General features: G+C 33.8%; 4 protein-coding genes and 2 pseudogenes across 8 annotated transcripts in view; 4 read left to right on the forward strand and 2 right to left on the reverse strand.

Moving 5' to 3' along the window:
- Positions 1-636, forward strand: part of LOC104749849 (ferrochelatase-2, chloroplastic) — a 4451-nt gene extending 3815 nt beyond the window's left edge. Inside the window, exons 10-11 of one of the 2 annotated variants that reach the window (XM_010471557.2) lie at positions 13-77; positions 205-636. In XM_010471557.2, coding sequence (XP_010469859.1) covers positions 13-77; positions 205-426 — 287 coding nt within the window. In that variant the 3' untranslated portion in view covers positions 427-636. The remainder of the gene's footprint in view (positions 1-12; positions 78-204) is intronic. The other variant, XM_010471558.2, reaches the window with a different exon arrangement.
- Positions 3754-5589, reverse strand: LOC104749851. The gene is made up of 2 exons (XM_010471559.2): positions 5433-5589; positions 3754-5184 (listed from the first exon to the last, which is right to left on the reverse strand). Exon 2 carries the CDS (start codon positions 5164-5166, stop codon positions 3898-3900), a length of 1269 nt encoding a protein of 422 aa, XP_010469861.1. The 5' UTR covers positions 5167-5184; positions 5433-5589; the 3' UTR covers positions 3754-3897.
- LOC109129443 lies at positions 5481-7073 on the forward strand (annotated as a pseudogene).
- On the reverse strand, positions 8393-9228 carry LOC109129444 (annotated as a pseudogene).
- On the forward strand, positions 14080-16133 carry LOC104749852 (EPIDERMAL PATTERNING FACTOR-like protein 6). Of its 4 annotated transcripts, none has more exons than XM_010471563.1 (4): positions 14080-14153; positions 14535-14715; positions 14855-14901; positions 15813-16133. In XM_010471563.1, the coding sequence occupies exons 2-4, from the start codon at positions 14562-14564 to the stop codon at positions 16056-16058; spliced, it is 447 nt and encodes a 148-aa protein (XP_010469865.1). In that variant the 5' UTR covers positions 14080-14153; positions 14535-14561; the 3' UTR covers positions 16059-16133. The 4 variants fall into 4 exon arrangements, with proteins under 4 accessions (XP_010469865.1, XP_010469864.1, XP_019093823.1 ...); XM_010471562.2 differs by having other exon boundaries at positions 14086-14153; positions 14454-14715; XM_019238278.1 differs by having other exon boundaries at positions 14086-14153; positions 14503-14715.
- On the forward strand, positions 18252-20119 carry LOC104749853 (CBL-interacting serine/threonine-protein kinase 11-like). Its single transcript, XM_010471564.2, has one exon. It carries the CDS (start codon positions 18490-18492, stop codon positions 19804-19806), a length of 1317 nt encoding a protein of 438 aa, XP_010469866.1. The 5' UTR covers positions 18252-18489; the 3' UTR covers positions 19807-20119.

Raw genomic sequence — 20766 nt, forward strand, 5'->3', positions numbered from 1 at the left:
CTGACTTGGCAGATGCTGTTGTGGAAAGTCTTCCATATGTTGGAGCTATGGCAGTCTCAAATCTTGAAGCTCGACAGGTAACAACAACAACACTCATTCATCTTTTATGTCCTAAAAGCTCCACAAAAGAAGCTGTTTTATCTTCATTTCGATGGTTCATTAGTACCCTATGGTTGAATTCTTTTTGTTGTTGTTGTTGGGCAGTCGTTAGTTCCACTCGGGAGTGTAGAAGAACTATTAGCAACGTATGATTCACAGAGGAGGGAGTTACCAGCACCAGTGACAATGTGGGAGTGGGGATGGACAAAAAGTGCAGAAACATGGAACGGAAGAGCAGCGATGTTGGCGGTGCTAGCGCTCTTGGTGCTTGAAGTCACCACCGGAAAAGGGTTTCTGCATCAATGGGGCATCTTGCCATCATTATAAATATAAGAAACTTATACTCTTTTTTTTTCTCTATCAAAAACCCATCCAAGAATCTAAATACTAGCTTTCACATGTGGAATAAGTCCCAGCTATGTTGTTATACTCTTTTTCTTTGTTGTAGAATCTTGACATTAAATACTTCATACTGTATTTTCATGAAACATTAAACTATTGTGACGAGAAGTAAGGGGAGAAATAGACATTAAAATTTAGCAATATGGATTAATATTTCTGTAAATATCATATTCATTTAATCTTTTGAAATTGGTGTATTTTATTTCTTTGATTCTCAACACATCATTTCAAAAATTGCTGAAAATGTTCGACCAAAACAAGCTGTTCGAATACTACTTAACAACTCACACTATGTGCAGTATAAGTTAATTCAAATAAAATATTATTTAGGATCCAAGTATCGTTTGTGTAAAATAAAGTATGTATATCATCTATGGCATCACTAGTAGAATCTTTGAGTATTGGTGTTCCTAAAGTTTCTATGTATGGGAAATAGAGACGAAAATCGTTTTAAACCACGGATGAATACGATGAGTGCAAATAAAGACGTCAAGGCTATGGATCAATCAAGAGTATCAACTACAACCAAGAAAGATACCAATTCTTGCAGTGGGAATTGGAGATGTTTGTATAGTTCACGATGTAACAAATGGATCGTAATCAAAGAATTTCAAAAAGCATATTGGAGTCTCATCGAAAAGATGTTAGCCAAGCAAGAAGAATATCATATAAAGACGAAGCGACATCTAATTTCACTTTTTCGATTACTTTGTCTTACTTAAGGATTGGTTGTCTTTGTATATTCATTGATAAACTATGTAATCTTTGATTCAAGTTAATAAAGTAAGATGTTAAAAAAAAAAGTATGTAACTAATTCTTCTTTTTAATTTGTATTTATTCAGTGTAAAAATATATTGAATGTGGAAAAAGGTTTTGACGTGGAAAATCTATTGATAAAATGTTACTATTTATAGCAATACATGTCTTTTTGTGTTTTAAAAAAACAAATTCATATATTTTATGTTTTATCGAGTAACAACATCAATTTTGCATGTTTCTTATAGAACCATAACAAGTTAACAACATATATTATATTACAAGATAATTTAATTAGTTAAATTTATTATATGCTAGTAACAATCGGATGTAAAACTCTTTTTTTTTTTAGATACTCTAATTTTAATGAATTAATATTTTCAATTAAACCATTTCTAATTTGTTGAATTAGTCGGTTTGTTAAGATTTTCTATAAATGAAAGAAAATGAGAGAAAAAAATAATTGTGAAAAATATAACTAAAATTTTAAAATATGAATATATCTATTTTCTTAAAAAGGATATTCTTAATGAATGTCATCTTCATTTTGAAACGACTAGCCACTCCATGATGAGAGGTATGTGCTTATATGTTGTTTGCTTTGCGTTTTCTCCATGCTAACATTCTTCTGTTGTAGTCTTAGATACAGACGTGAATATGTATGTGAGAGCGCTCCCGCTTTATTCAAAGTATTGGAGCTTATTCAGGGAGATGATACACAGTCTCATGAGGTAATGCTAATCATAGTAGACTTGTATAGTTAATATCAAAACATTCTTTCATTTAATTTTGTTAATGTTTTTTGTATTATGGCTGTAGATTTCAGATACTCACTCTGATGTGAAACAACTAGTCTGATGTGAAACAACTAGCCTGAATCTTTAGGCCGTTCAACATTATTCCCCTCAATTCTTATAGGGGTAATTTGCAATTCTTTTGATATTTAACTATTACTAGTCTCTATTAAATCATATATATATATATATATATGATATATGATATATTGGATGAAAATTTATCCATAAACTCCCATCTAAGTCCCTTTAATTTTTTTTCCCAATTGATATCGCCGTTTTCCTCCTCCTAAATCATAATACTGAAATATATATGTATATGCATATGTTTAATATTTGCTTCGCAAATGCTTAATATTTGCTTCGCAGATTATTATTTTTTCCTTCATATTTTTTTTATAAAAAAACCTCGCGGATCAGTTTCTCTTATTCGTATTGAGTTATATACTCTCTTCCGCTGATCAGTTTTTCATGATAACTAATTTATGTCCAATGTGACCATTTTGATACTCATAAATATCTTTCAATTCATCATATTAGCCGATCAATCTTTATGGTGGTTTTTATGTTCATAATGTGCCTAACATGTACACAATTGCTTGTCATCCTTTGCGTGGATCGAATTCATAAGTTTATCTTGATTTAATTTAATAACAGTCATGTTATCGTTTCATTTTAGTTTTAATATATATACAATACAATTTAGTATTTTTGTTATTTAAAATACTGAAATTGAAATACATTATTCAGAATTCACAATTGTGGTGAGTTTTAGTATTTAAGAATATCTTAATCACTCCTAAATTGGTAAATAAAAATTGTGGAACTCCGTAAATTATGTAGACACTAAGCTCAAGATTTTCAAAAGCAAAAATTGCTTTATCAATATCAAGTCCAAATTTTACATGAAGTATATACATGTCATTGCTTCATTAATTTTCTTTTTTGATATTGCAACACAACGATCACATTCAGCCTGCAAAAGGGCACATGTTAGAGAATGAGAACATTCGAACTAAAACGAATTCCATGGTGTGAAAGAGAGAAACCGAAAACGTACGTTGAAGTATTTGTTGTACTAAGGACGTGTAAGAAGAGATCTAGTTAAACAGCAGTCAATTCTACAATATATAGATATTTTGGAGGTTTTTTGACAATGCAAAAAAGAAAAAAATACTACTTGATATATTAAATATATGTTGTCTTTCTCTAAAACGAATAGTATCGTTTCCTTAATCATTTTATCTCCCTAACTAGGAAAAAATCCGAGCTAATGAAATCTAACTCGAACAGAAAAATGGAGAAGATGGGCCACTTACGCATGAAGTTGTCTCATCCGGAACAGCTAAGAACAATGTCTCACCAAATCAAGTCTCTATTACTCGAGAGGATGGAACTGACATTGTCCACATTAAATATCCAACTCCAAATGGAAGGGTGCATGAAATGCTTATTCTTTGGCATTTTGCTCTAACTAACACTATACTATCGTCCCACCGGAGAAAGATCCATCCCAAATTCATAGTCTAAACTGAACTAACACATCAGGACGCCTGCTTATGCAGCACGGGCCTAGAAGTCGCGAGATGCATTCAAAGACAGTGTTTTGGAAGATGCTTCCAGAAGCTTTGAAAACTATAAAGATTGTATGTTTTCGCGTTTCACATAATGAAGAAACTTCTTGGATTTATTAATTATAGACCAAAACTTGAATGTGTACAAAGATACAAACCAAAATGATCCTTGGACAAAAAATTATTATACTTACCTACAAAACTTTCAAAGAAGCAGAGAGCTCTTTTACCTGAAACTATCGAAATAACCGAATCTGCAGAGAGGTTCTTTTTACCCTTTTTGCTTAGAAAGATAAACCTGAGATTTAAACATTGACTCTCCAATTTTAAACCCTGGCATTGTGATGAACTCGACGCTTAAATTGTCTTCTCCTTCTTTTTCATCACCCACAACAACAGATTCCATGTAGACACCTGAGAATCTGGTTCCTCTTCTGACCACAAAGATCTTTGCTTTAAGATCCAAGGAAGCCGCAAATGATCCAAGAAGCCATACCCACTTTGCCATTCTTGCAAAGATTTGATAAAACATCGCTCTTGGATGCTTACCGAGCAAAACCAGTCCCCTCATATCCAAATTCCCAAAGAAAGAAGCCTCCATGGACGGATGAACAACTAAAAGATACTTCTGACCACAGAATCTTGAAAACGCTGAGTCTGGAAACGCTGTTAACACATCCAATGGATCATCAAAACTCATTAGTTCTGTCACATCACACGGGTTAAGCTTTATGCCGTGAAACATTCTCTGAACAATGTATGACTCAAAAGCATACTTCTTATCTGACTTTTTAGCAAACATTACATTTCCAACAATAGCTTCCACTGCTTTATCCATATTCCAGTCTGTAGCTTTCATCAGAGTGATCATTGGCTTAGCAAAGTCGTGAACCGACTTAGAAGCAGCTCTGAACACGAATTCAAACGAAGAAACACTAACAAACCTATCCTGGAGTCTCCTATTCTCTGTAACCAAACAATCAAGCTTCTCCTTCAAAGAGTGAATCTCACTCTCTTTAGTTTTCACTTGCGCCTTAAGTTTCTCCAAATACTTCTCATTCACTTCAATTTCATCTCTTAAACGATCTAAACAAGAAGCAGCAAGCTCGGTCTTCTTTGCATCAAGCTGTTTCCTTTTGAGGTAAAGACGCTTAATTCTGCGTAAAGCCTCGAGCTGAGACACGACGAGGTTATCTGCTTCAATGACCTTGTCAGGATCATAAGGCAAATGAGCTTGTTGAAACTCAACGTAGGCAAGCTTAAGCGCTGAAACAATGTCGAACAGCTTCGAAATCTCATCATCATCCCAACTAAAAGTTTGAATCTTTCTCGAGGGTTTGTGACTGATGATATCACAAATCTCAGTTTCCTTGGCTTTATCATCATCTACCAAGATCTCTACTTCACAGAGGTCGTTCGAATTCGATTTCTGGTCAGGGAACACACCAATGGATCTAAATTTGCAGACTTTAGCGAATTTGGACATGATTTCTGATAGATTTGAAGAGTGAGTCGATGTTTTAACGGCGACATTCTCCATTAGTTGAAGAAAGAAACCCTAATCCAGAAGCAAAAAAGGAACAACCTTTATCAAATTAAAGGCCATAGAGCAAGAAACGAAACACAAAGTCCAAAGCTTTCATTGGTTTTAACTTTTAACTGATTCAAATTGGTCAAAACGTGAAAGCTAAGTAGAACAGAACATTTAAAGATTCAAATGATGAACAACAAACAAGAACACTAAGAAAGCTTAACCATTTGTATGATACAGAACAAAATAATGAAAAAGAAAAAGAAAAAAATCACCTTGTTTGTTGGATTTTTTTGTACACTAGTAGCAGCCAAAGCCAAAATATGCACGAGGAAGTGCCAGAGTTGGAGCCTTTGTGGTTTGTGCTTCTCTCTCTCTTTCTCTGTCTCTCAGAGTGAATGCTTGTTGTTGTTGCTTAACATTGGAATGAGGTTTTCGTTATATTCTTCCTTTTTAGATTTTGCTCCTAATTAAACAAGACTGAAGATATAAACAAGAGCCTCGTTAATTGTGATAATTCTTGGATTCCTAAATTATATAAATCGACTACAATTGGCTTTTGGTTCTTTTTAAAATAACTAATCTATTTGTTCGAAAACTTTGATCTTCAACTAGTTTTCAAAAATAGTATTGTTTAATTGTATTCTTTTTGAATAAATCTTTGGGAATCCAAGAGAAANAATCGACTATAATTGGCTTTTAGTTCTTTAATTCTTTTAAAAATAAAAAAGTCTATTTGTTCAAAAACTTTGATCTTCAACCAGTTTTCAAAAATAGTATTGTTTAATTGTATTTTGTTTTTGAATAAATCTTTGGGAATCCAAGAGAGAAACCTTCAGGAATCTCCACAGGCACCGTCGCGGAGAAACAAAAACCTTTGTCTCCTCCTTTGTTTCTTTCTTGGGACTCATGTCTTAATAAATTCATTTTTATTTGTTTGTCATAATTATATTAAATTATATACTGTCGTATTGTAAGTATTTCTTTTGCTTGGTCAGTAAAAATCTATTATTGGAAGACATTGCTTTTGGAGTCTTGACAGTTCAGCCTCGGGTAGTTGGATATGGCGTAACTTCTGTAAGTTAAGGCCTCTAGCATGACAATTCATAATTTGTGAAATCGGAATAGGCATTACTTGTAGCTTATGGACGGATAATTGGACATTCCTGGACCCTTTGTTGGATCTTACGGGACCTTCAGGTCCTCGTGTCTCCGGCTTACCTCTTACAGCGGTGGTTGCGGATGCGGTAAGACATGGCCAGTGGTGGCTTTTTAATAGTCGCAGTCGCAATCCAATCATTCAGTTGCTCAAAGCTTGCCTCCCGTCGCCTCCACTTGCTGAATATCAACAGGAGGATCTCGATGATCGTTTTTTGTGGAAGATTGGGGATAATCAGGCGTCACCTGTGTTCTCAACCGCGGATACTTGGGAGTATTTAAATCCAACGGGGCATAAAGTGGATTGGTTTGACTCAGTCTGGATTAAGGGGAGGATTCCTAAACATTCCTTTATCGCCTGGCTCAATGCACGTCACAGACTTCTTACTCGAGATAAATTATTGCGGTGGGGACTAAATGTACCAGCCATGTGCCTTCTGTGCAACAGTTACGATGAGACACGAAAACATATCTTCTTCGATTGCTCTTATGCAGGTGAGATTTGGAGTTACTTTACATCTCGCCCTAGGGTTTTTCCTCCAGCAGACTTTGAGGCTCGGAGTAGATGGCTAAAAAATCCCTCTCCAGACAAGAACCTAGCAATGATCATGCGGTTAGCGTATCAAGCCTCAGTGTATGCTATTTGGAGGGAACAGAACTCGCGACTCCACAGGGCCATCTCTCGTCCTGCTCCTACCCTGATACAAGAAATTAAGAACACTCTCCGACTGCATCTTGGTCCATTAATCCTCAAATAGAGACTAATCCCTCCAGCTCCCACTCTCCTAGTTACTTGGTTTGGTGTTTTTCACTAATATTGTTGGTGTATTCTGTCCTCCTGTTGTAGGTGTTACTCATTATAGGAGGCACCTATGGTATATCTTGTTTCGAAATTAATGAAAGGTATGTGTTAAAAAAAAAAACTATTATTACACACTTTCTTGTTTCTGGCTTCTTGTTCTTAAAATGTTTAAGTGCTGAAAATTTGATTTGAATCCCTAATGTACTCTTTGTCATTGTTGGTCTCAAAGGTTTATTTGGTTATTAAACGTTTTAAACAATTGATTTAACGGCTAAAAACGGATGTGTTTTTGCAGAAGTTTTATAACTAGATTACTAAAGAGTTCAACAATATTAATCGGAATATTGACAAAATAGATACTTCTTCCGATTCAAATTAGTACTTTTTTTTCTCAACAACTTTTTTTGATTAATTTAAATCAGCCAATACGAAGGAACAACATTTACATCTAAACTCATTAGCGATTTGGTACGTACTTTACGTGCCAAATTATCCGCTTTGGTATAAGCTTGACGCAAAATTAAAATTAAGAAAAATCTAGAAAACTCCTCATATCGCTTTTTATTCAAATTAATACCAGTTTAAGGTTTTTCACACAAATTAAGAAAATTAAATTTTCTATTTTAATCTTCTTTAATATATTTTTTAATTTTTTTTTTATAGTCAAAACATTAAAATAGTTGGAATAAAATTGGAATTTTTTTCAAACATATGCATTGAAAAATTAAAACGACAACTAAAACAAACGACTGGAGTATAAGTATATAACTATTATAATTAATAATGAAATTATAGATTAAATCATTAATGCTTCTTATTTCAAATACACCCAAAATTGCATCAACTAGTGAAAAACTGCAAAAAAAAAAAGTTCTTTATCTTACAAATTACTCACTTTTACCGTTTTTGAGTCTCTATTTCAAATACATTTGTTTTATGCATGCAAAATCTGATAAGAAAATAGCTACATCATCTATCTTCGTCAGTGGAAGTAACAGTTTGAATGGAGGAAAACAAAATTGAGATGATAGGGTTAGGAAAAAAAAAATGATTTGGGTTAGAAAATTGAGAACAGTGATAAAAGATTGAAAGATGTACGTCTATAATAGGACCAAATAATATATTTTCCTAATTTTAATTTGTAGCTTTTTTGATAACATACATCACTCGAAGCTTTTGCACCTACCTACAACAGCTACACAATCAATATACACAACAAGTGGTATATACACTTATTCAATCCGTAGAAAAACAAAATTTTTTAAAGCATTGTGTTTATTCGAAACAATCGAGTTCCATCAATCCAAAACTTAAAAGCAAAGAGGAAATAAAAGGTATGACAAACGAAAAGCTTCTGACATAACACTCTTGGTAAGCAAGAGCCACAACACTCTTGGTAAGCAAAACAGTAGTTGGGATCTCGATTTGTCTAAAAAATTTGGATATCCAAGATTCTGAATACTGAAATCCGGGTATGTAGGTCATGATTTTTGGATCTCGAAATGGGATCATATTTTCAACAAAAGAAGATAGAACAGAATGTCTTTGGCGATCCAACAGACTTGGTCAGTCTCCCGATAATACTTGAACAACCTCTTCTCACTTTCATATATGGAAGTAAAGATTCCCATGCTTCGAAACTGTTAGTGGAATGAACAACATCCCACACACGTTGGGGTAAAGATGTGTAGGCAATAAACGTATTGAGTAAGTTTTGGTCCATGTTTCTTCTTGTGTTTCCATGGTCCATATCTCTGCGTTCACATGAGAATTTCGAATATAATTCCTGACCATGGCTAGACGATCATCAAGGTTGACTAGAGGGGCAGGGGAAGGTAACATGGGCGGTGTTGGGACATCACGGAACTGTTCCGTGTGAAGGTCCAAAGCTGTTCAGTGTGAAGGTCCAAAGCGAGTATCTTGTAATCATCAACTACTTGGAACCAGTAGATGGACCCATTCACAAGGGCCGAATGTTCAAAGGCTTCCACAGGGTAAGGAGGACTTTGGAGTATCCGCCATTCACCAATGTTGATATCAAGAATTTCAGATTGGTCGGTATCAAAGAACATTCTTGATGGTGTAGCCGTGTAGGAACTCACCGCCAACATCCACGGCAATCAACGTAGTGGACTGTGTGAATCATTAAAGAGAGAATTCAAGGATAGAAATTTTTTGAGAGAAGAAAAAAATAGAGGGAATTCATTATGATGAGTTAAATTTGTAGAGGAAAATAAACCCGTTTAACCGATCTTGCCTTGATCTTATCGTGTCATCAACCGGCATATTCTAGTATAGTTGTCTCGGTTGGGATCGAAACTCTTTCCTTTCATCACTTTATTTCTTTCAATAACTCTAACTTGACAAAGTTATTTCATGTATATTCGGGAAACTATTTGCCTATTCTTCTTTTTAAAAAAATGATAAATTAAAGTCAAAAGAAAAATAGTTTAAAAAAAAGTCAAAAAGAAAAATAATGTTTTTACAACATATGCAACGTTTGTTTAAAAGAAACTGAAAGAAAAGTAAAACTGCTTAGTTTAAGTCTCTTGATTCAGAATCTTGATGTGAACCAGGTCTGTAGGTTAGTGTCACCTTCTTCTTGTATTAATTAATGCACCGTTTGACATTGTGAACTCCTCGCGACTAAAAGCACCACCGTTCATTTCTTATGCCCTTATATCTAGCAATAAAATGGATGTGATGAATGAATGCTATGAACCATCAACAGACTCATTCGGGTCATTCTCTTTCAAGCTTCGTTGTCTTTCGAAATTTGGGTTGAGGATTTCCATACTGCAGCTACACTACACACCTCCTTAACATCCTTCTATCAAAGTCAATCAAGGATTGTATCCTTTTTACGTTATTGTTTACTAGACCACAAAACTATATATTGTATTCTTGAATCTTTTGATAGTATTTACTGTGAACTATGTCTTGATAATAAATGAATAAGGAGAAGTAAAAAAATAGAAAGAGGAGGTGGTCCAATCTTAAATGCTGAAAACACACAAGGCAACAAATTCAAAACGCTCGTGCATCTCTTGTCTCTTTCTATTTCTTCTCTCTTTTCAACTTTTGCTTCCCTCTTTTTGCATATTTCCCATCTTCTCTCTTCCACTATCATTTTTCTCCTCCTCGGACTTGTTTTATCCGTATGACAAGAGATCTACTTTAGATATCATATGAGATACAAAGAAGGATACCTATTATCTATTTGATATAGCTTAAGTGGCAATTGTGTTGATCAAAATCCGATCCACAAAACCAACAAATATTTTGGAGGATAAAAAAGATAGTACCTTTTGGATGATTTTACAAATGAATTATTTGATAATTTAATATCATTTCGAAAATATTGCTGACTAATTAATTAGCAAAATTACCAATATAAAGTTTAACCAAACAAAATTTGCTTGTCAAAATGTTATCCATTTTATAGTGCCCAACTAAAGACACGTTCAAAATAAATATATTAATAAAGAGACCTGATCAAAATTTAAAATGAAATCAATTTGTTTTATATAATAAACATAACATTAACCAAAATACAATTTTGCTGCAAACCGATCACCACCCAATTTTTGTTTTCTTTTTTCTCAATCATTAGTGCAAAATAGGTCGACCTATTAGCTAAATTTTTACGATGTAAAAAGCAGAACTCGATCGCTGGTATGATGGTGTCTTATACCATTGAAATACTTAATTGTGAGCTTAAAAGAAATGATTTAATTAAACCCATTACTGTACAGCCCACAAACCGACTACCAACTCCTTATCCGCCTCTACTGGTCTTCCATACTTAATTTTTTCTTTCTAATCTGTTTTAAAATCTATTTGTTTTTGGATTCGATGGAAATGGCATTGCAATGTTTTTGTTTTGTGAGAAGGTTTCGTAGTACAAAATTTTCATCTCTCAAAATCTTGTATCTTCATTCTTCATGACAAAACCAAATCATACACTATGGGACTCTTAAAAAGGGTTTATAGCAAAACAACCCAAAAAATGGATGAAAAACTAGTCGATTTAAAAAAATCATACACCATTACGGGACTTTTTTTTCCGGGGGTTAGAGTCAAGAGAGTTTATAGCAAAAAAATTTAAAACAGTCTATGTATGTTCTAAAAGTAATAAAATTCTAAACTAAACCACTAATAAAATTCTAAACTAAACCAGTAATAAAATTCTAAACTAAACCCTATAACCTAAAAACTAAACCTAAAGTAAACTGGAAAGTGTAAACTCTAAATTTTTAAAGTAATGTAATTCTTAATCTGAAACAATTAGTCTGTCATTTTAGTGATCTTTTATCATGAAATACTTTTTCCTTGTTTTACACTGAGAAAAAATAAGTTATAAATTTATATGCGCTTGCGAGGCTGCGAATTGAGATCCGCCTGCGGGAGTGTGCTATTTTTTGTTTTCTATACATTTTTAATGGGATGAATGCATGATCATTCAGATCCTACGACTGATATGTGTTTTCTTCTTAATTTATTGTCCTAAGAAAAAAAATAAGTGTTTCTTTCTGCATGATCCTTGACATCTTTTAATCAGTACATAATAGATAGAAAACAATGCAAGTCCCATCTGTCACAGTCAAGAAACAAAATGAAATTTCAAATAACAATAACATGATAAAATGAAAAAAGGATACAGTGTGTCAGATCTTTTTATAAAACCTTATTATAAAATAATTGAGAAGTGGTGTGTCAGGATAGAGATACTTACCTTGGCATGTGACCCTCTCAAATTTTTCCTATGCATATTTATGTACTCTCTCGTAGTCGACTACTATGGTTGTGATTCAGAAAAATAAGATATTCAGCCATATTCAAAAAGCATATATTAAATAATTTATGTGTGACCATTCTACGACTAATCTAAGCTCATGTGTTGTTTACTGCTGTTTGGAGAACGGGTGACAAATTATCGACCAATTTTCTATGCTTTCATATCTTAGTTTCGATTTAAATAGACCCATATTTTAATTTTTTTTTTTTGAATTAATTAGGAAATGTTATATACACTTATATATCAATTGTAATTTGCGAAGAAGACGGTTGGATATGCAAAATATTAACTTCCTGAGTCATGTTTGAACAATATAAAGCAAGTACGTACTTGATAAATAGATCGTAGTTCTTACTTTTTAAATCGTCTTTTCTCCATAAAGATATTTGTAATTTCAGTATTACTCACACATGCATATTTCCATATTTAAACTGGATTATGACATGTGCCACTACTAAATACAAACCCACTAGAACACATGTCTATATCTAAAAACAAACTTTGGGGAAACTGTTAACATGAGTTGATGTCTCGAAATTTTAAAGTTACATAAAATATAGTTTCCCCTAATTTTGTGTTCTTCTCTCTCTTTCTACCCACTTAATCCTGTTGAATGAGGTTATAATATATGAATTGATTGTTATGTATAAATAGTTGTATCTCAACTATTTACCAAAGACTTATATTAAATTTTCGAACTAGTATCAAAGAAACATCCTTTAAAACTTCTCGAGTCTTTTTTTTTCCGAACGTGCATGTTTCTAGTTTGCTTGAAAAATCTTGACCAGTAACAAATCATGTTGGTGAAATTACGAAGAAAGAACGACCAAAATTTCGGCAGTGACAATGTTATTCGAAGAACAACCCTCTTCAGGCCTTCACCAAGGATATAGAATTGTGATTTTTTCTCTTCTCTTTAAAATTTTTACATTGATGATATTTTTAAAAAGTGGTCAGTCAAAAGTTATATTTTATGAAATTAAGGCCATGAATGGAAGATGGTTTTTAAATGGTTTTTAGATTATAGATTTTGGTTTTTAGTTTTTGGTTTTTGATTTTTGAGATTTTAGTTTTTTGTAAGAAAGTTATTTTTAAAATAATTACATAAAGAAACATAAAAAAATAAAAAGAATTGTAAGTTTTCCCTAAAATCTGTAATTATGTGGATTCTAGTTTTTGTTAATATCTGTAAAGAAAAGCTAAAAACTAGTTTTCCTATTTTTTAGGAAATCTATTTAATGTAAAATCTTAAATGGAGAAAAAATTGGTTTTTGAAAAACAAAATCCAAAAACTATAGTAGAATCTACTTGTCATTCAAGGCCTTTGCATTCCTTTTCCAAGATTGTAGGGCTTATGTTTTGGGATTTCAGTTATCTTAACCATTGTATTTTTTTAAAAAATGCTATTGTCCGATTAAACACAATCTTAAAAAGTACAAAAAAAAAAAAAAAGAGAAAACAAAAGATATTGACAAAGGTTATATATATGCATGTTAATGATACTTAAATGTTATATATATGTACCATTAATGATATCGACAAAAGATATCGACAAAGGTTATATATATATGCATGTTAATGATATCTAAATTACACATTTATATACATAGTTTTAACTTTTTAACAATAACTATTTCAATTCACAAAGGTTATATATATGCATGTTAAAGCTATTGTTAAAAAGTTAAAACTATGTATATAAATGTGTAATTTAGAAATGAACATGGAACCCCTCTTACACATTTGTTGGGATGTTTTGTCCATACCTCCTTGCCTTTGGAATCTCCCTCATCTTTCATCATACGGCCCTCCCTAATTTCTCTCTCTTCAAATCAGTCACCTCTCTTCTCTCCGCCTAAATTAAGAAATTACTACTTATATGAAACCCAAATCTTTGAGTACTTATGTTAAACCCTAAGAAAGAAACAAAAATCAAGATTAAATTATTAATATCACTATTACTAATCAAGCAAAATCATACCTCATTAACGTGATGTGACACACACCTCAAATGTGTATACAATATACTACACACATGCATATGAAATAACTTAATTAAGAAACAGAAAAAACAAAACAAAAAAGACATAAGAAATTTTTTTTTAAAAAAAAAGAAGAAGCATATATATATGTATGGCTTGGAAGATTGCTAAAAGCAATTTTTGGGGAAAGGAAGGGTACAATGACAGAGAGTATAGAGTGCAGGAGAATCTAACTCCCAAACTTAGCAATGCTTAGGTACCTTTCTTAATTACTTCTCTCTTGCTACACTCGTTCTCTCCTTTCCCTCCAATCTATATAATAATTTTATCCTTATTCTTTTTTTTTTCCTATCTTATTATATATAAAAAATCCAAATTTAATTGCACATTTTTGCAGTAAACCATCCTTGTGTTCTCTCATAATCGACTCCTTTTGTTCATTCTCTCTCTCAACCACTCCCTCTCGTTTTTTGAGAAAACCCAAATCATATAAAACCAAAAAAAATTAAAAAAACCCTATTGAATCATCTTTTCTTGATTTCCATTTTCATCTCAGGTTTTTATATACCCACCAAAGTTATTTTGTTTTTGTTTGCACGGAGGAGTTCATAATTACTCTCTGCTAGCTTCTTCTTAGGTGGGGTTTTCAGGAAGTTTCGTAATCATGGGTTTGGAGAGACCATCATCATTGTCATCATCATTACCAACATCAGAAAACTCAAGGGCCAATAAGTTCAGTCTCTTCTATATATTCCTACTCTTCATCGTCTTCTGTGTGTCCACTACATTCATTACTCCCTCTTCGCTTTCTTCTCCATGTAAGCTCCACCAGTTCCTTTTTCTCGTTTTCATTAATATATATTATTTTTCTCCAACATAAATATCTTTAAATTTATGGTTCGTACGTATCATATAATCATTTGGGTTTACGTATATTATAATGTTGTAAAAATGCAGATATTAGGAACTCTTACTCTAAGAAACTAGGGAACTTCTATGCACAGGTTCGTAAGCTGTTTTAACCTCTTACTCTCTTGCGTGATCCAATATAGTTTTTGTTTTTGTTTTGTGGGTGCTGTTCATGAGTCAATAGTTTTGGAAGAAATAAATAAAAAACTAAAACCACATAATATTCAAAAAAAATTATCTCCTGATTCAAGCATCTTTGGAGTAAAAGATTGATGTTGAATCCTCATCATAATAGACATTAAAAATAATATAATCTTATAATGTGGGGGGTCTCTAAAAGGACTACACATACAAAAGGGGTTGTGGCTAAAATGCGCTTGAACAGTCAGCGACTGTGACGGCATGTCGAGACTGACTGAGCATGCAGATGCCATGTACTCCTTCACAGATACTCAGCCGTCCGATTCATTTTAGCGCACACGAGGACAAGGACAGTACTCAACTTTTGGTCCGTTCACCTCTCGTGGGTCCCCTAACCTTGCTTCTGTCTGTGAATTTTTTGATCTCAATCTAGTGGTAATAGTAGTAGTCATTCGCCCCCACGGCGCACGTTAACGTATGACAGCCTCTTGGAACTTCTCAATCTCTCTGCGCTTTTTTTGGTAATGTGCGTAGCGCTTTTTCCGGAGCGGTTTTCCCGCGTCTTGTCTCACAGCCCCCCCCCAAGCCCTGTCTTAATAATGTTTTTCACCTAAACCGCGAACTTTAGCAAAATCATGCGCATATTAGCAACTTTGTGCACATGTTAGCAGTATTATACTACTTGAGTTGAGTTCACCATGTTGAAAGTCTTTAAATTTAATTAAAATATGTAAAAAAATATTCTTGATTAACCATATCGTTAGGGTTTATGTTACTGTGTATTTAATTTCATCCAAAGAAATAAAATTATAAAGTAGAATATATATGTATGCGTTTGATATATATGGTTTGAGTATGTGCTCAGGAGGGTGGCAAGAGTACAGTAGTGATCAAGAACACTAGGAAAATCGGTGACCAGAGCAAGGAGGCGGAGCTACGGAGGATTCTAAGGGGATTGGGATCATCTCCACCACGGTGCTCATCCAAGTGCGGAAGATGCACGCCGTGCAGGCCTGTGCACGTACCAGTGCCTCCGGGCACGCCTGTCACCGCCGAATACTACCCTGAGGCTTGGAGATGCAAGTGTGGCAACAAGTTGTACATGCCATGATCGTAGATTATATTTATACTCACATATATACATTATATATTTATATATATGATCTATATGTAGGTTTCATGGTTATGTCTTAATTTTTGCGTCTCTACTCAAATATTAATTATTTGTTAAACATGCTTCTAAGACAACCCCTTCATGAAACTTTTGATGATTCTCCCGTCTGTACGATAATTTTTAGGTTGTAACAAATGATATAAAATGGTAAGAATAATTCATGAGCATGACATGCTATTAGTTATTGTCTTATTCAACGCACGGGCTTCCTAATATCGATCGCATACATAGGTTTATGCTCATAATATATAGACTAAATATAGATAAGCAAAAAGCCCAATAACAGTTTTCTTGGCACGTATATAATCGATCATGCATCCAAGAAAACTATAAACATCTATTTCCAAGACTCGTTGATTCCATTTACATTTTGCAACGATTTCAATGCACTCAAATAATCTAACCATATACAGTATACTAATAATATCGAAGAATGCACATACGCTTACGTATTTTCATACTTAATGCATCATGTTATACAAAAAGAAGCAGCTTATGATATCAGTCACAGCCATATATTAGTATATTACTGTTCAAGGATTTTTTTAAGTCGCATTCATTGACTGACTAATTCTTCTTTCCTATTAAAAGCAAGACTTTTATGTAAAATTTAATCGCGATGTGAGTATGGAACTGTCAACTGCCCATGAATTTTCTTCTTCTTTTATTTTAAAAATAAATAGATTATACCGACCAAAGATTTTTTTTTTTTTTTTTTGGTTCCGCTCTTAAACGGACAAAAGAATAATACTACAATAACAGAGAAATAATTAGTCAATCAGATTTAAATAATAGAGATATAATTAGTCTGCAGTCAGGTTAATGATAGAAATATATCTCAGCACCGAATTTTTCAACAGCCGGCCCACAACCCTGAACCGTCCAGCTGGAAGCCGGCGTCGACTTGTTCCACCGTTCGGATATTGACAAGTGTTACCATTAGGACACCTGCCACAGTCTCGTGGAACATGATTTGTATAAACTAAATTTTTTACCAACCAAGTCGCTATCTTCACGAGACTCACGACCTAAAAATTGAATGAAAACCACATGAGATGAGACACGCTTCTTTTTCGAAATATCGATGTGCATATTTCTAGCACAATATACAAGATTCTGAATTGTTCTAGATGTAAAAACTAAAAAGTACGAAACAAGTTACGAGAGTGTTTGGTGATAAGATCACGTGTTGCCGCGTTGGTATAGAGGAAATGAAGTAGAAACTATCGACAACACAATAATTGAGAGAGTAATAATTTGTGGGATTGGCCGCATTTGTTTATACGCATGATAAATGCAACTGGGTGTTGACTGTAGATCGATTGTACAAAAAAGTTTATAGAACGAAAATAATTAGTTTTTTTTTTTTTACCCTTTTTGATCCAAAAAAATAAAATAAATTACCATTCTATTTGCATGATTCAAGAAATTAGATAAATAAATATTAAAAAAAAAAGATTTTTAACAGTTGACTTATATATTTTTTTGAATTATTATGTAGCGTTAATATTATTTGTGCAATTAAATTATAAGTTACATTTTGCTTCATGGGACAATTTATCTTGCAATGTTTTCTACTGAAAGTGAGACATGGGATCACGTATAGTAGTAGATGTGTGTATAGACTGTATAGTAAACCTTCACATATAAAATTTGGGTTTTAAAAACTGACTTTTATTTTTTTGGGTCGGTTGCACAAAAATGAAAATATTATTTCGAAAACGAGGACCAAAATTGTATGAATGAGGTCGAATGTTGCTATTTAGAATGATCTTAATGATATCAACATTGCTGTTCAGAATGATTTGGGATGAAATTAACTTAACCTTGGTTTTCGTAAATTTAGTGGGTTTAAACTAAGTTTCATTTGCAAATGAAAGATCAAGATGATATAATTGTTGTGGATCAAGTAACGCTATTGAAGATGATCCGGTTAAGTTGCAATATTGTTGCTTAGGGTCATCTGAATGAGGTTAATTTAAGTTTGGGTTTATAAAACGTTTTAAGTTTGGCTTCTTCGTAAAATACATATAAAAATGTACAGTATATATTTTCGTAAATGAGAACCAAGCTGTAACTCTCTCATTGATATAATATTCTTTCAAAAAAATTATCCATTTAGGAAAAAATAACAAAAAGATAAAAGAGAGATTCGGTTAGACTCTGTTTTAGGCATCTTAATCCTCATCGTTAAACCTCAATCCAGCCCCATTTAAATACCTAACCACTTCCTTTTATAGTTCTTATTCCATAAAAAGTAAACAAACTTCTCCAAGAAGAAAGACTTTTTAGCATACGTGATCACATTTCAATTACGCGTATTCAAAAACTCTCCAAGCGAACATCATTTTCTCTGGCTTCTAAAACCATGCCAGAGATCGAGATCGTCCTAGGCAGCGGCGACAACAAAGCCTCCGCCGCATTATTCGGAAAATACGAGCTCGGAAAGCTTCTAGGATGCGGCGCCTTCGCCAAAGTCTTCCACGCACGAGACCGTCGAACAGGACAAAGCGTGGCTGTGAAAATCCTCAACAAGAAAAAGCTCTTAACGAATCCAGCATTAGCCAACAACATCAAACGAGAGATCTCGATCATGAGGAGACTATCTCATCCTAACATCGTTAGGCTCCACGAAGTAATGGCGACGAAGGGGAAGGTCTTCTTCGTGATGGAGTTTGTCAAAGGAGGAGAGCTTTTCAACAAAATCTCCAAACACGGACGTCTCGGAGAAGATCTAAGCCGTAGGTATTTCCAACAGCTAATCTCAGCCGTTGGTTACTGCCACGCTCGCGGTGTTTACCACCGCGATCTCAAACCGGAGAATCTCTTGATCGATGAAAACGGAAATTTAAAAGTTTCCGATTTCGGTCTCAGCGCTTTAACAGATCAGATCAGACCCGACGGGTTGTTACACACGTTGTGTGGTACTCCGGCGTACGTGGCGCCGGAGATTTTATCAAAGAAAGGTTACGAAGGTGCTAAAGTCGATGTATGGTCCTGTGGAATCATCTTGTTCGTTCTCGCCGCCGGTTTTTTACCGTTCAACGATCCAAATCTGATGAATATGTATAAGAAGATTTACAAAGGTGAGTATCGTTGTCCTCGATGGATGTCGCCGGATCTGAAACGATTCGTTTCTCGTCTTCTCGAGATCAATCCGGAGAAGAGGATCACCATCGATGAGATTTTGGTTGATCCTTGGTTTGTTAAAGGAGGACTGAAACAGATCAAGTTCCACGACGAGATCGAGAAAGATCGGAAGATTGAATTGGAAGGTGTGAAGAGTTTAAACGCGTTTGATTTGATTTCGTACTCGTCGGGGTTAGATCTGTCGGGGTTGTTCGACGGTTGTAGTAGCAGCGGCGGTGATTCGATTGGGGAGTCGGAGAGGTTTTTATCGGAGAAGACGCCGGAGATGTTGGCGGAGGAGGTTGAGGTGTTCGCGAAGGAGGAGAAGCTGAGGATGAAGAAGAAAGGGGATGAAGAGTGTGGGTTTGAGATGGAAGGGCAGAATGGGAAATTTGTTATTGGGATTTGTGTTTCGCGGTTGAATGATTTGCTTGTGGTTGTGGAGGCGCGGCGGAGAGGTGGTGATGCTGATTGTTACAAGGAGTTGTGGAATGATAAACTCAGGGCTCGACTTATTCGCGTTTGCGATCAGACGCCGCCAAACGCAGCTATTTAAAAACAAAAAAAAACGCCGTTCTTTTGAGATTTTAAAACGCCTAATTGCTGTTGTTGGATTTGGCCGGGTTGATTTGCGTTCTTGTTACGTTTTTAGAATCATTACGGCAGAAAAAAAAAAAAAAAAATCACGTATGTATTTAAATACTGTACTAAATTTTAAGTATCTATTTTGTGCTTTTTCTGAGAAAATGTATGTATTCACTATGTACCAGTACAACAAAGTATAGAACTGCATTTGTAGATACTTACTCTTTTGTATTATGTAGAAAATATTCTTCTCTATGTCTAATTTGGATTTCTAATTTTATTCACATAGTATTGGAGGGCAAAATTTAATAGGACTTTATTATCAATTTTGGATTATTGCTTGTGTGATATGGCTTCTTCAATTTAATATTGTGTAATCTATTATTGAACATTTGAAATGATTGAATATGGAGTTCCAAGTCCAGTGATGAAAAGGTATGTACATACAATACCTTGCAAAAACTTTAACAATATGCATATTGTTTTTTATGGGAAAAAAAGAAGCTATTATTGTCCACTTGATTAGGAATTTATAACTCAAAAGGAGTGAAGGTTAAGGAATCATTATCATTATTAAAGCATCATCATAAGCACCAGCCTTTCTTATTCATTTCATCATTTGTTTGGCCGATTTTGTTTTATTTTTTAAAAACACTAATTATTTAATTTGATCTCATATGATCATTGAATATCTCAAAGTACAATTTATGCCCACCTTTTGGTTTTTAGGCACGAAGAGAACCACAAATGTGGCAAAATAGGTTGTTTGGTGTAAATTAGGACAGTAGATAAAGAAAAAATGTGGTTGATGAAGTTAAATACGTCTTTTAAAATAATATCTATATTAAAATTCACAATAAATATCTTATAGTTTATAACCATTATGTGAATTCCAAGTAAAACAATAAATTACACATTTTATCGTTCTATT

The sequence above is a fragment of the Camelina sativa genome, chromosome 16 (assembly GCF_000633955.1).
Source record: "Camelina sativa cultivar DH55 chromosome 16, Cs, whole genome shotgun sequence".
NCBI lineage: Eukaryota > Viridiplantae > Streptophyta > Magnoliopsida > Brassicales > Brassicaceae > Camelina > Camelina sativa.

Bases quoted from the DNA above. Each gene is read 5' to 3' on its own strand.
- LOC104749851 (XM_010471559.2), bottom strand. From the start codon at position 5,166: ATGGAGAATGTCGCCGTTAAAACATCGACTCACTCTTCAAATCTATCA.
- LOC104749853 (XM_010471564.2), top strand. From the start codon at position 18,490: ATGCCAGAGATCGAGATCGTCCTAGGCAGCGGCGACAACAAAGCCTCC.
- LOC104749852 (XM_010471563.1), top strand. From the start codon at position 14,562: ATGGGTTTGGAGAGACCATCATCATTGTCATCATCATTACCAACATCA. The intron at 14,716-14,854 runs GTAAGCTCCACC...GTAAAAATGCAG, and splicing joins CTCTTCGCTTTCTTCTCCAT to ATATTAGGAACTCTTACTCT. The intron at 14,902-15,812 runs GTTCGTAAGCTG...GTATGTGCTCAG, and splicing joins TAGGGAACTTCTATGCACAG to GAGGGTGGCAAGAGTACAGT.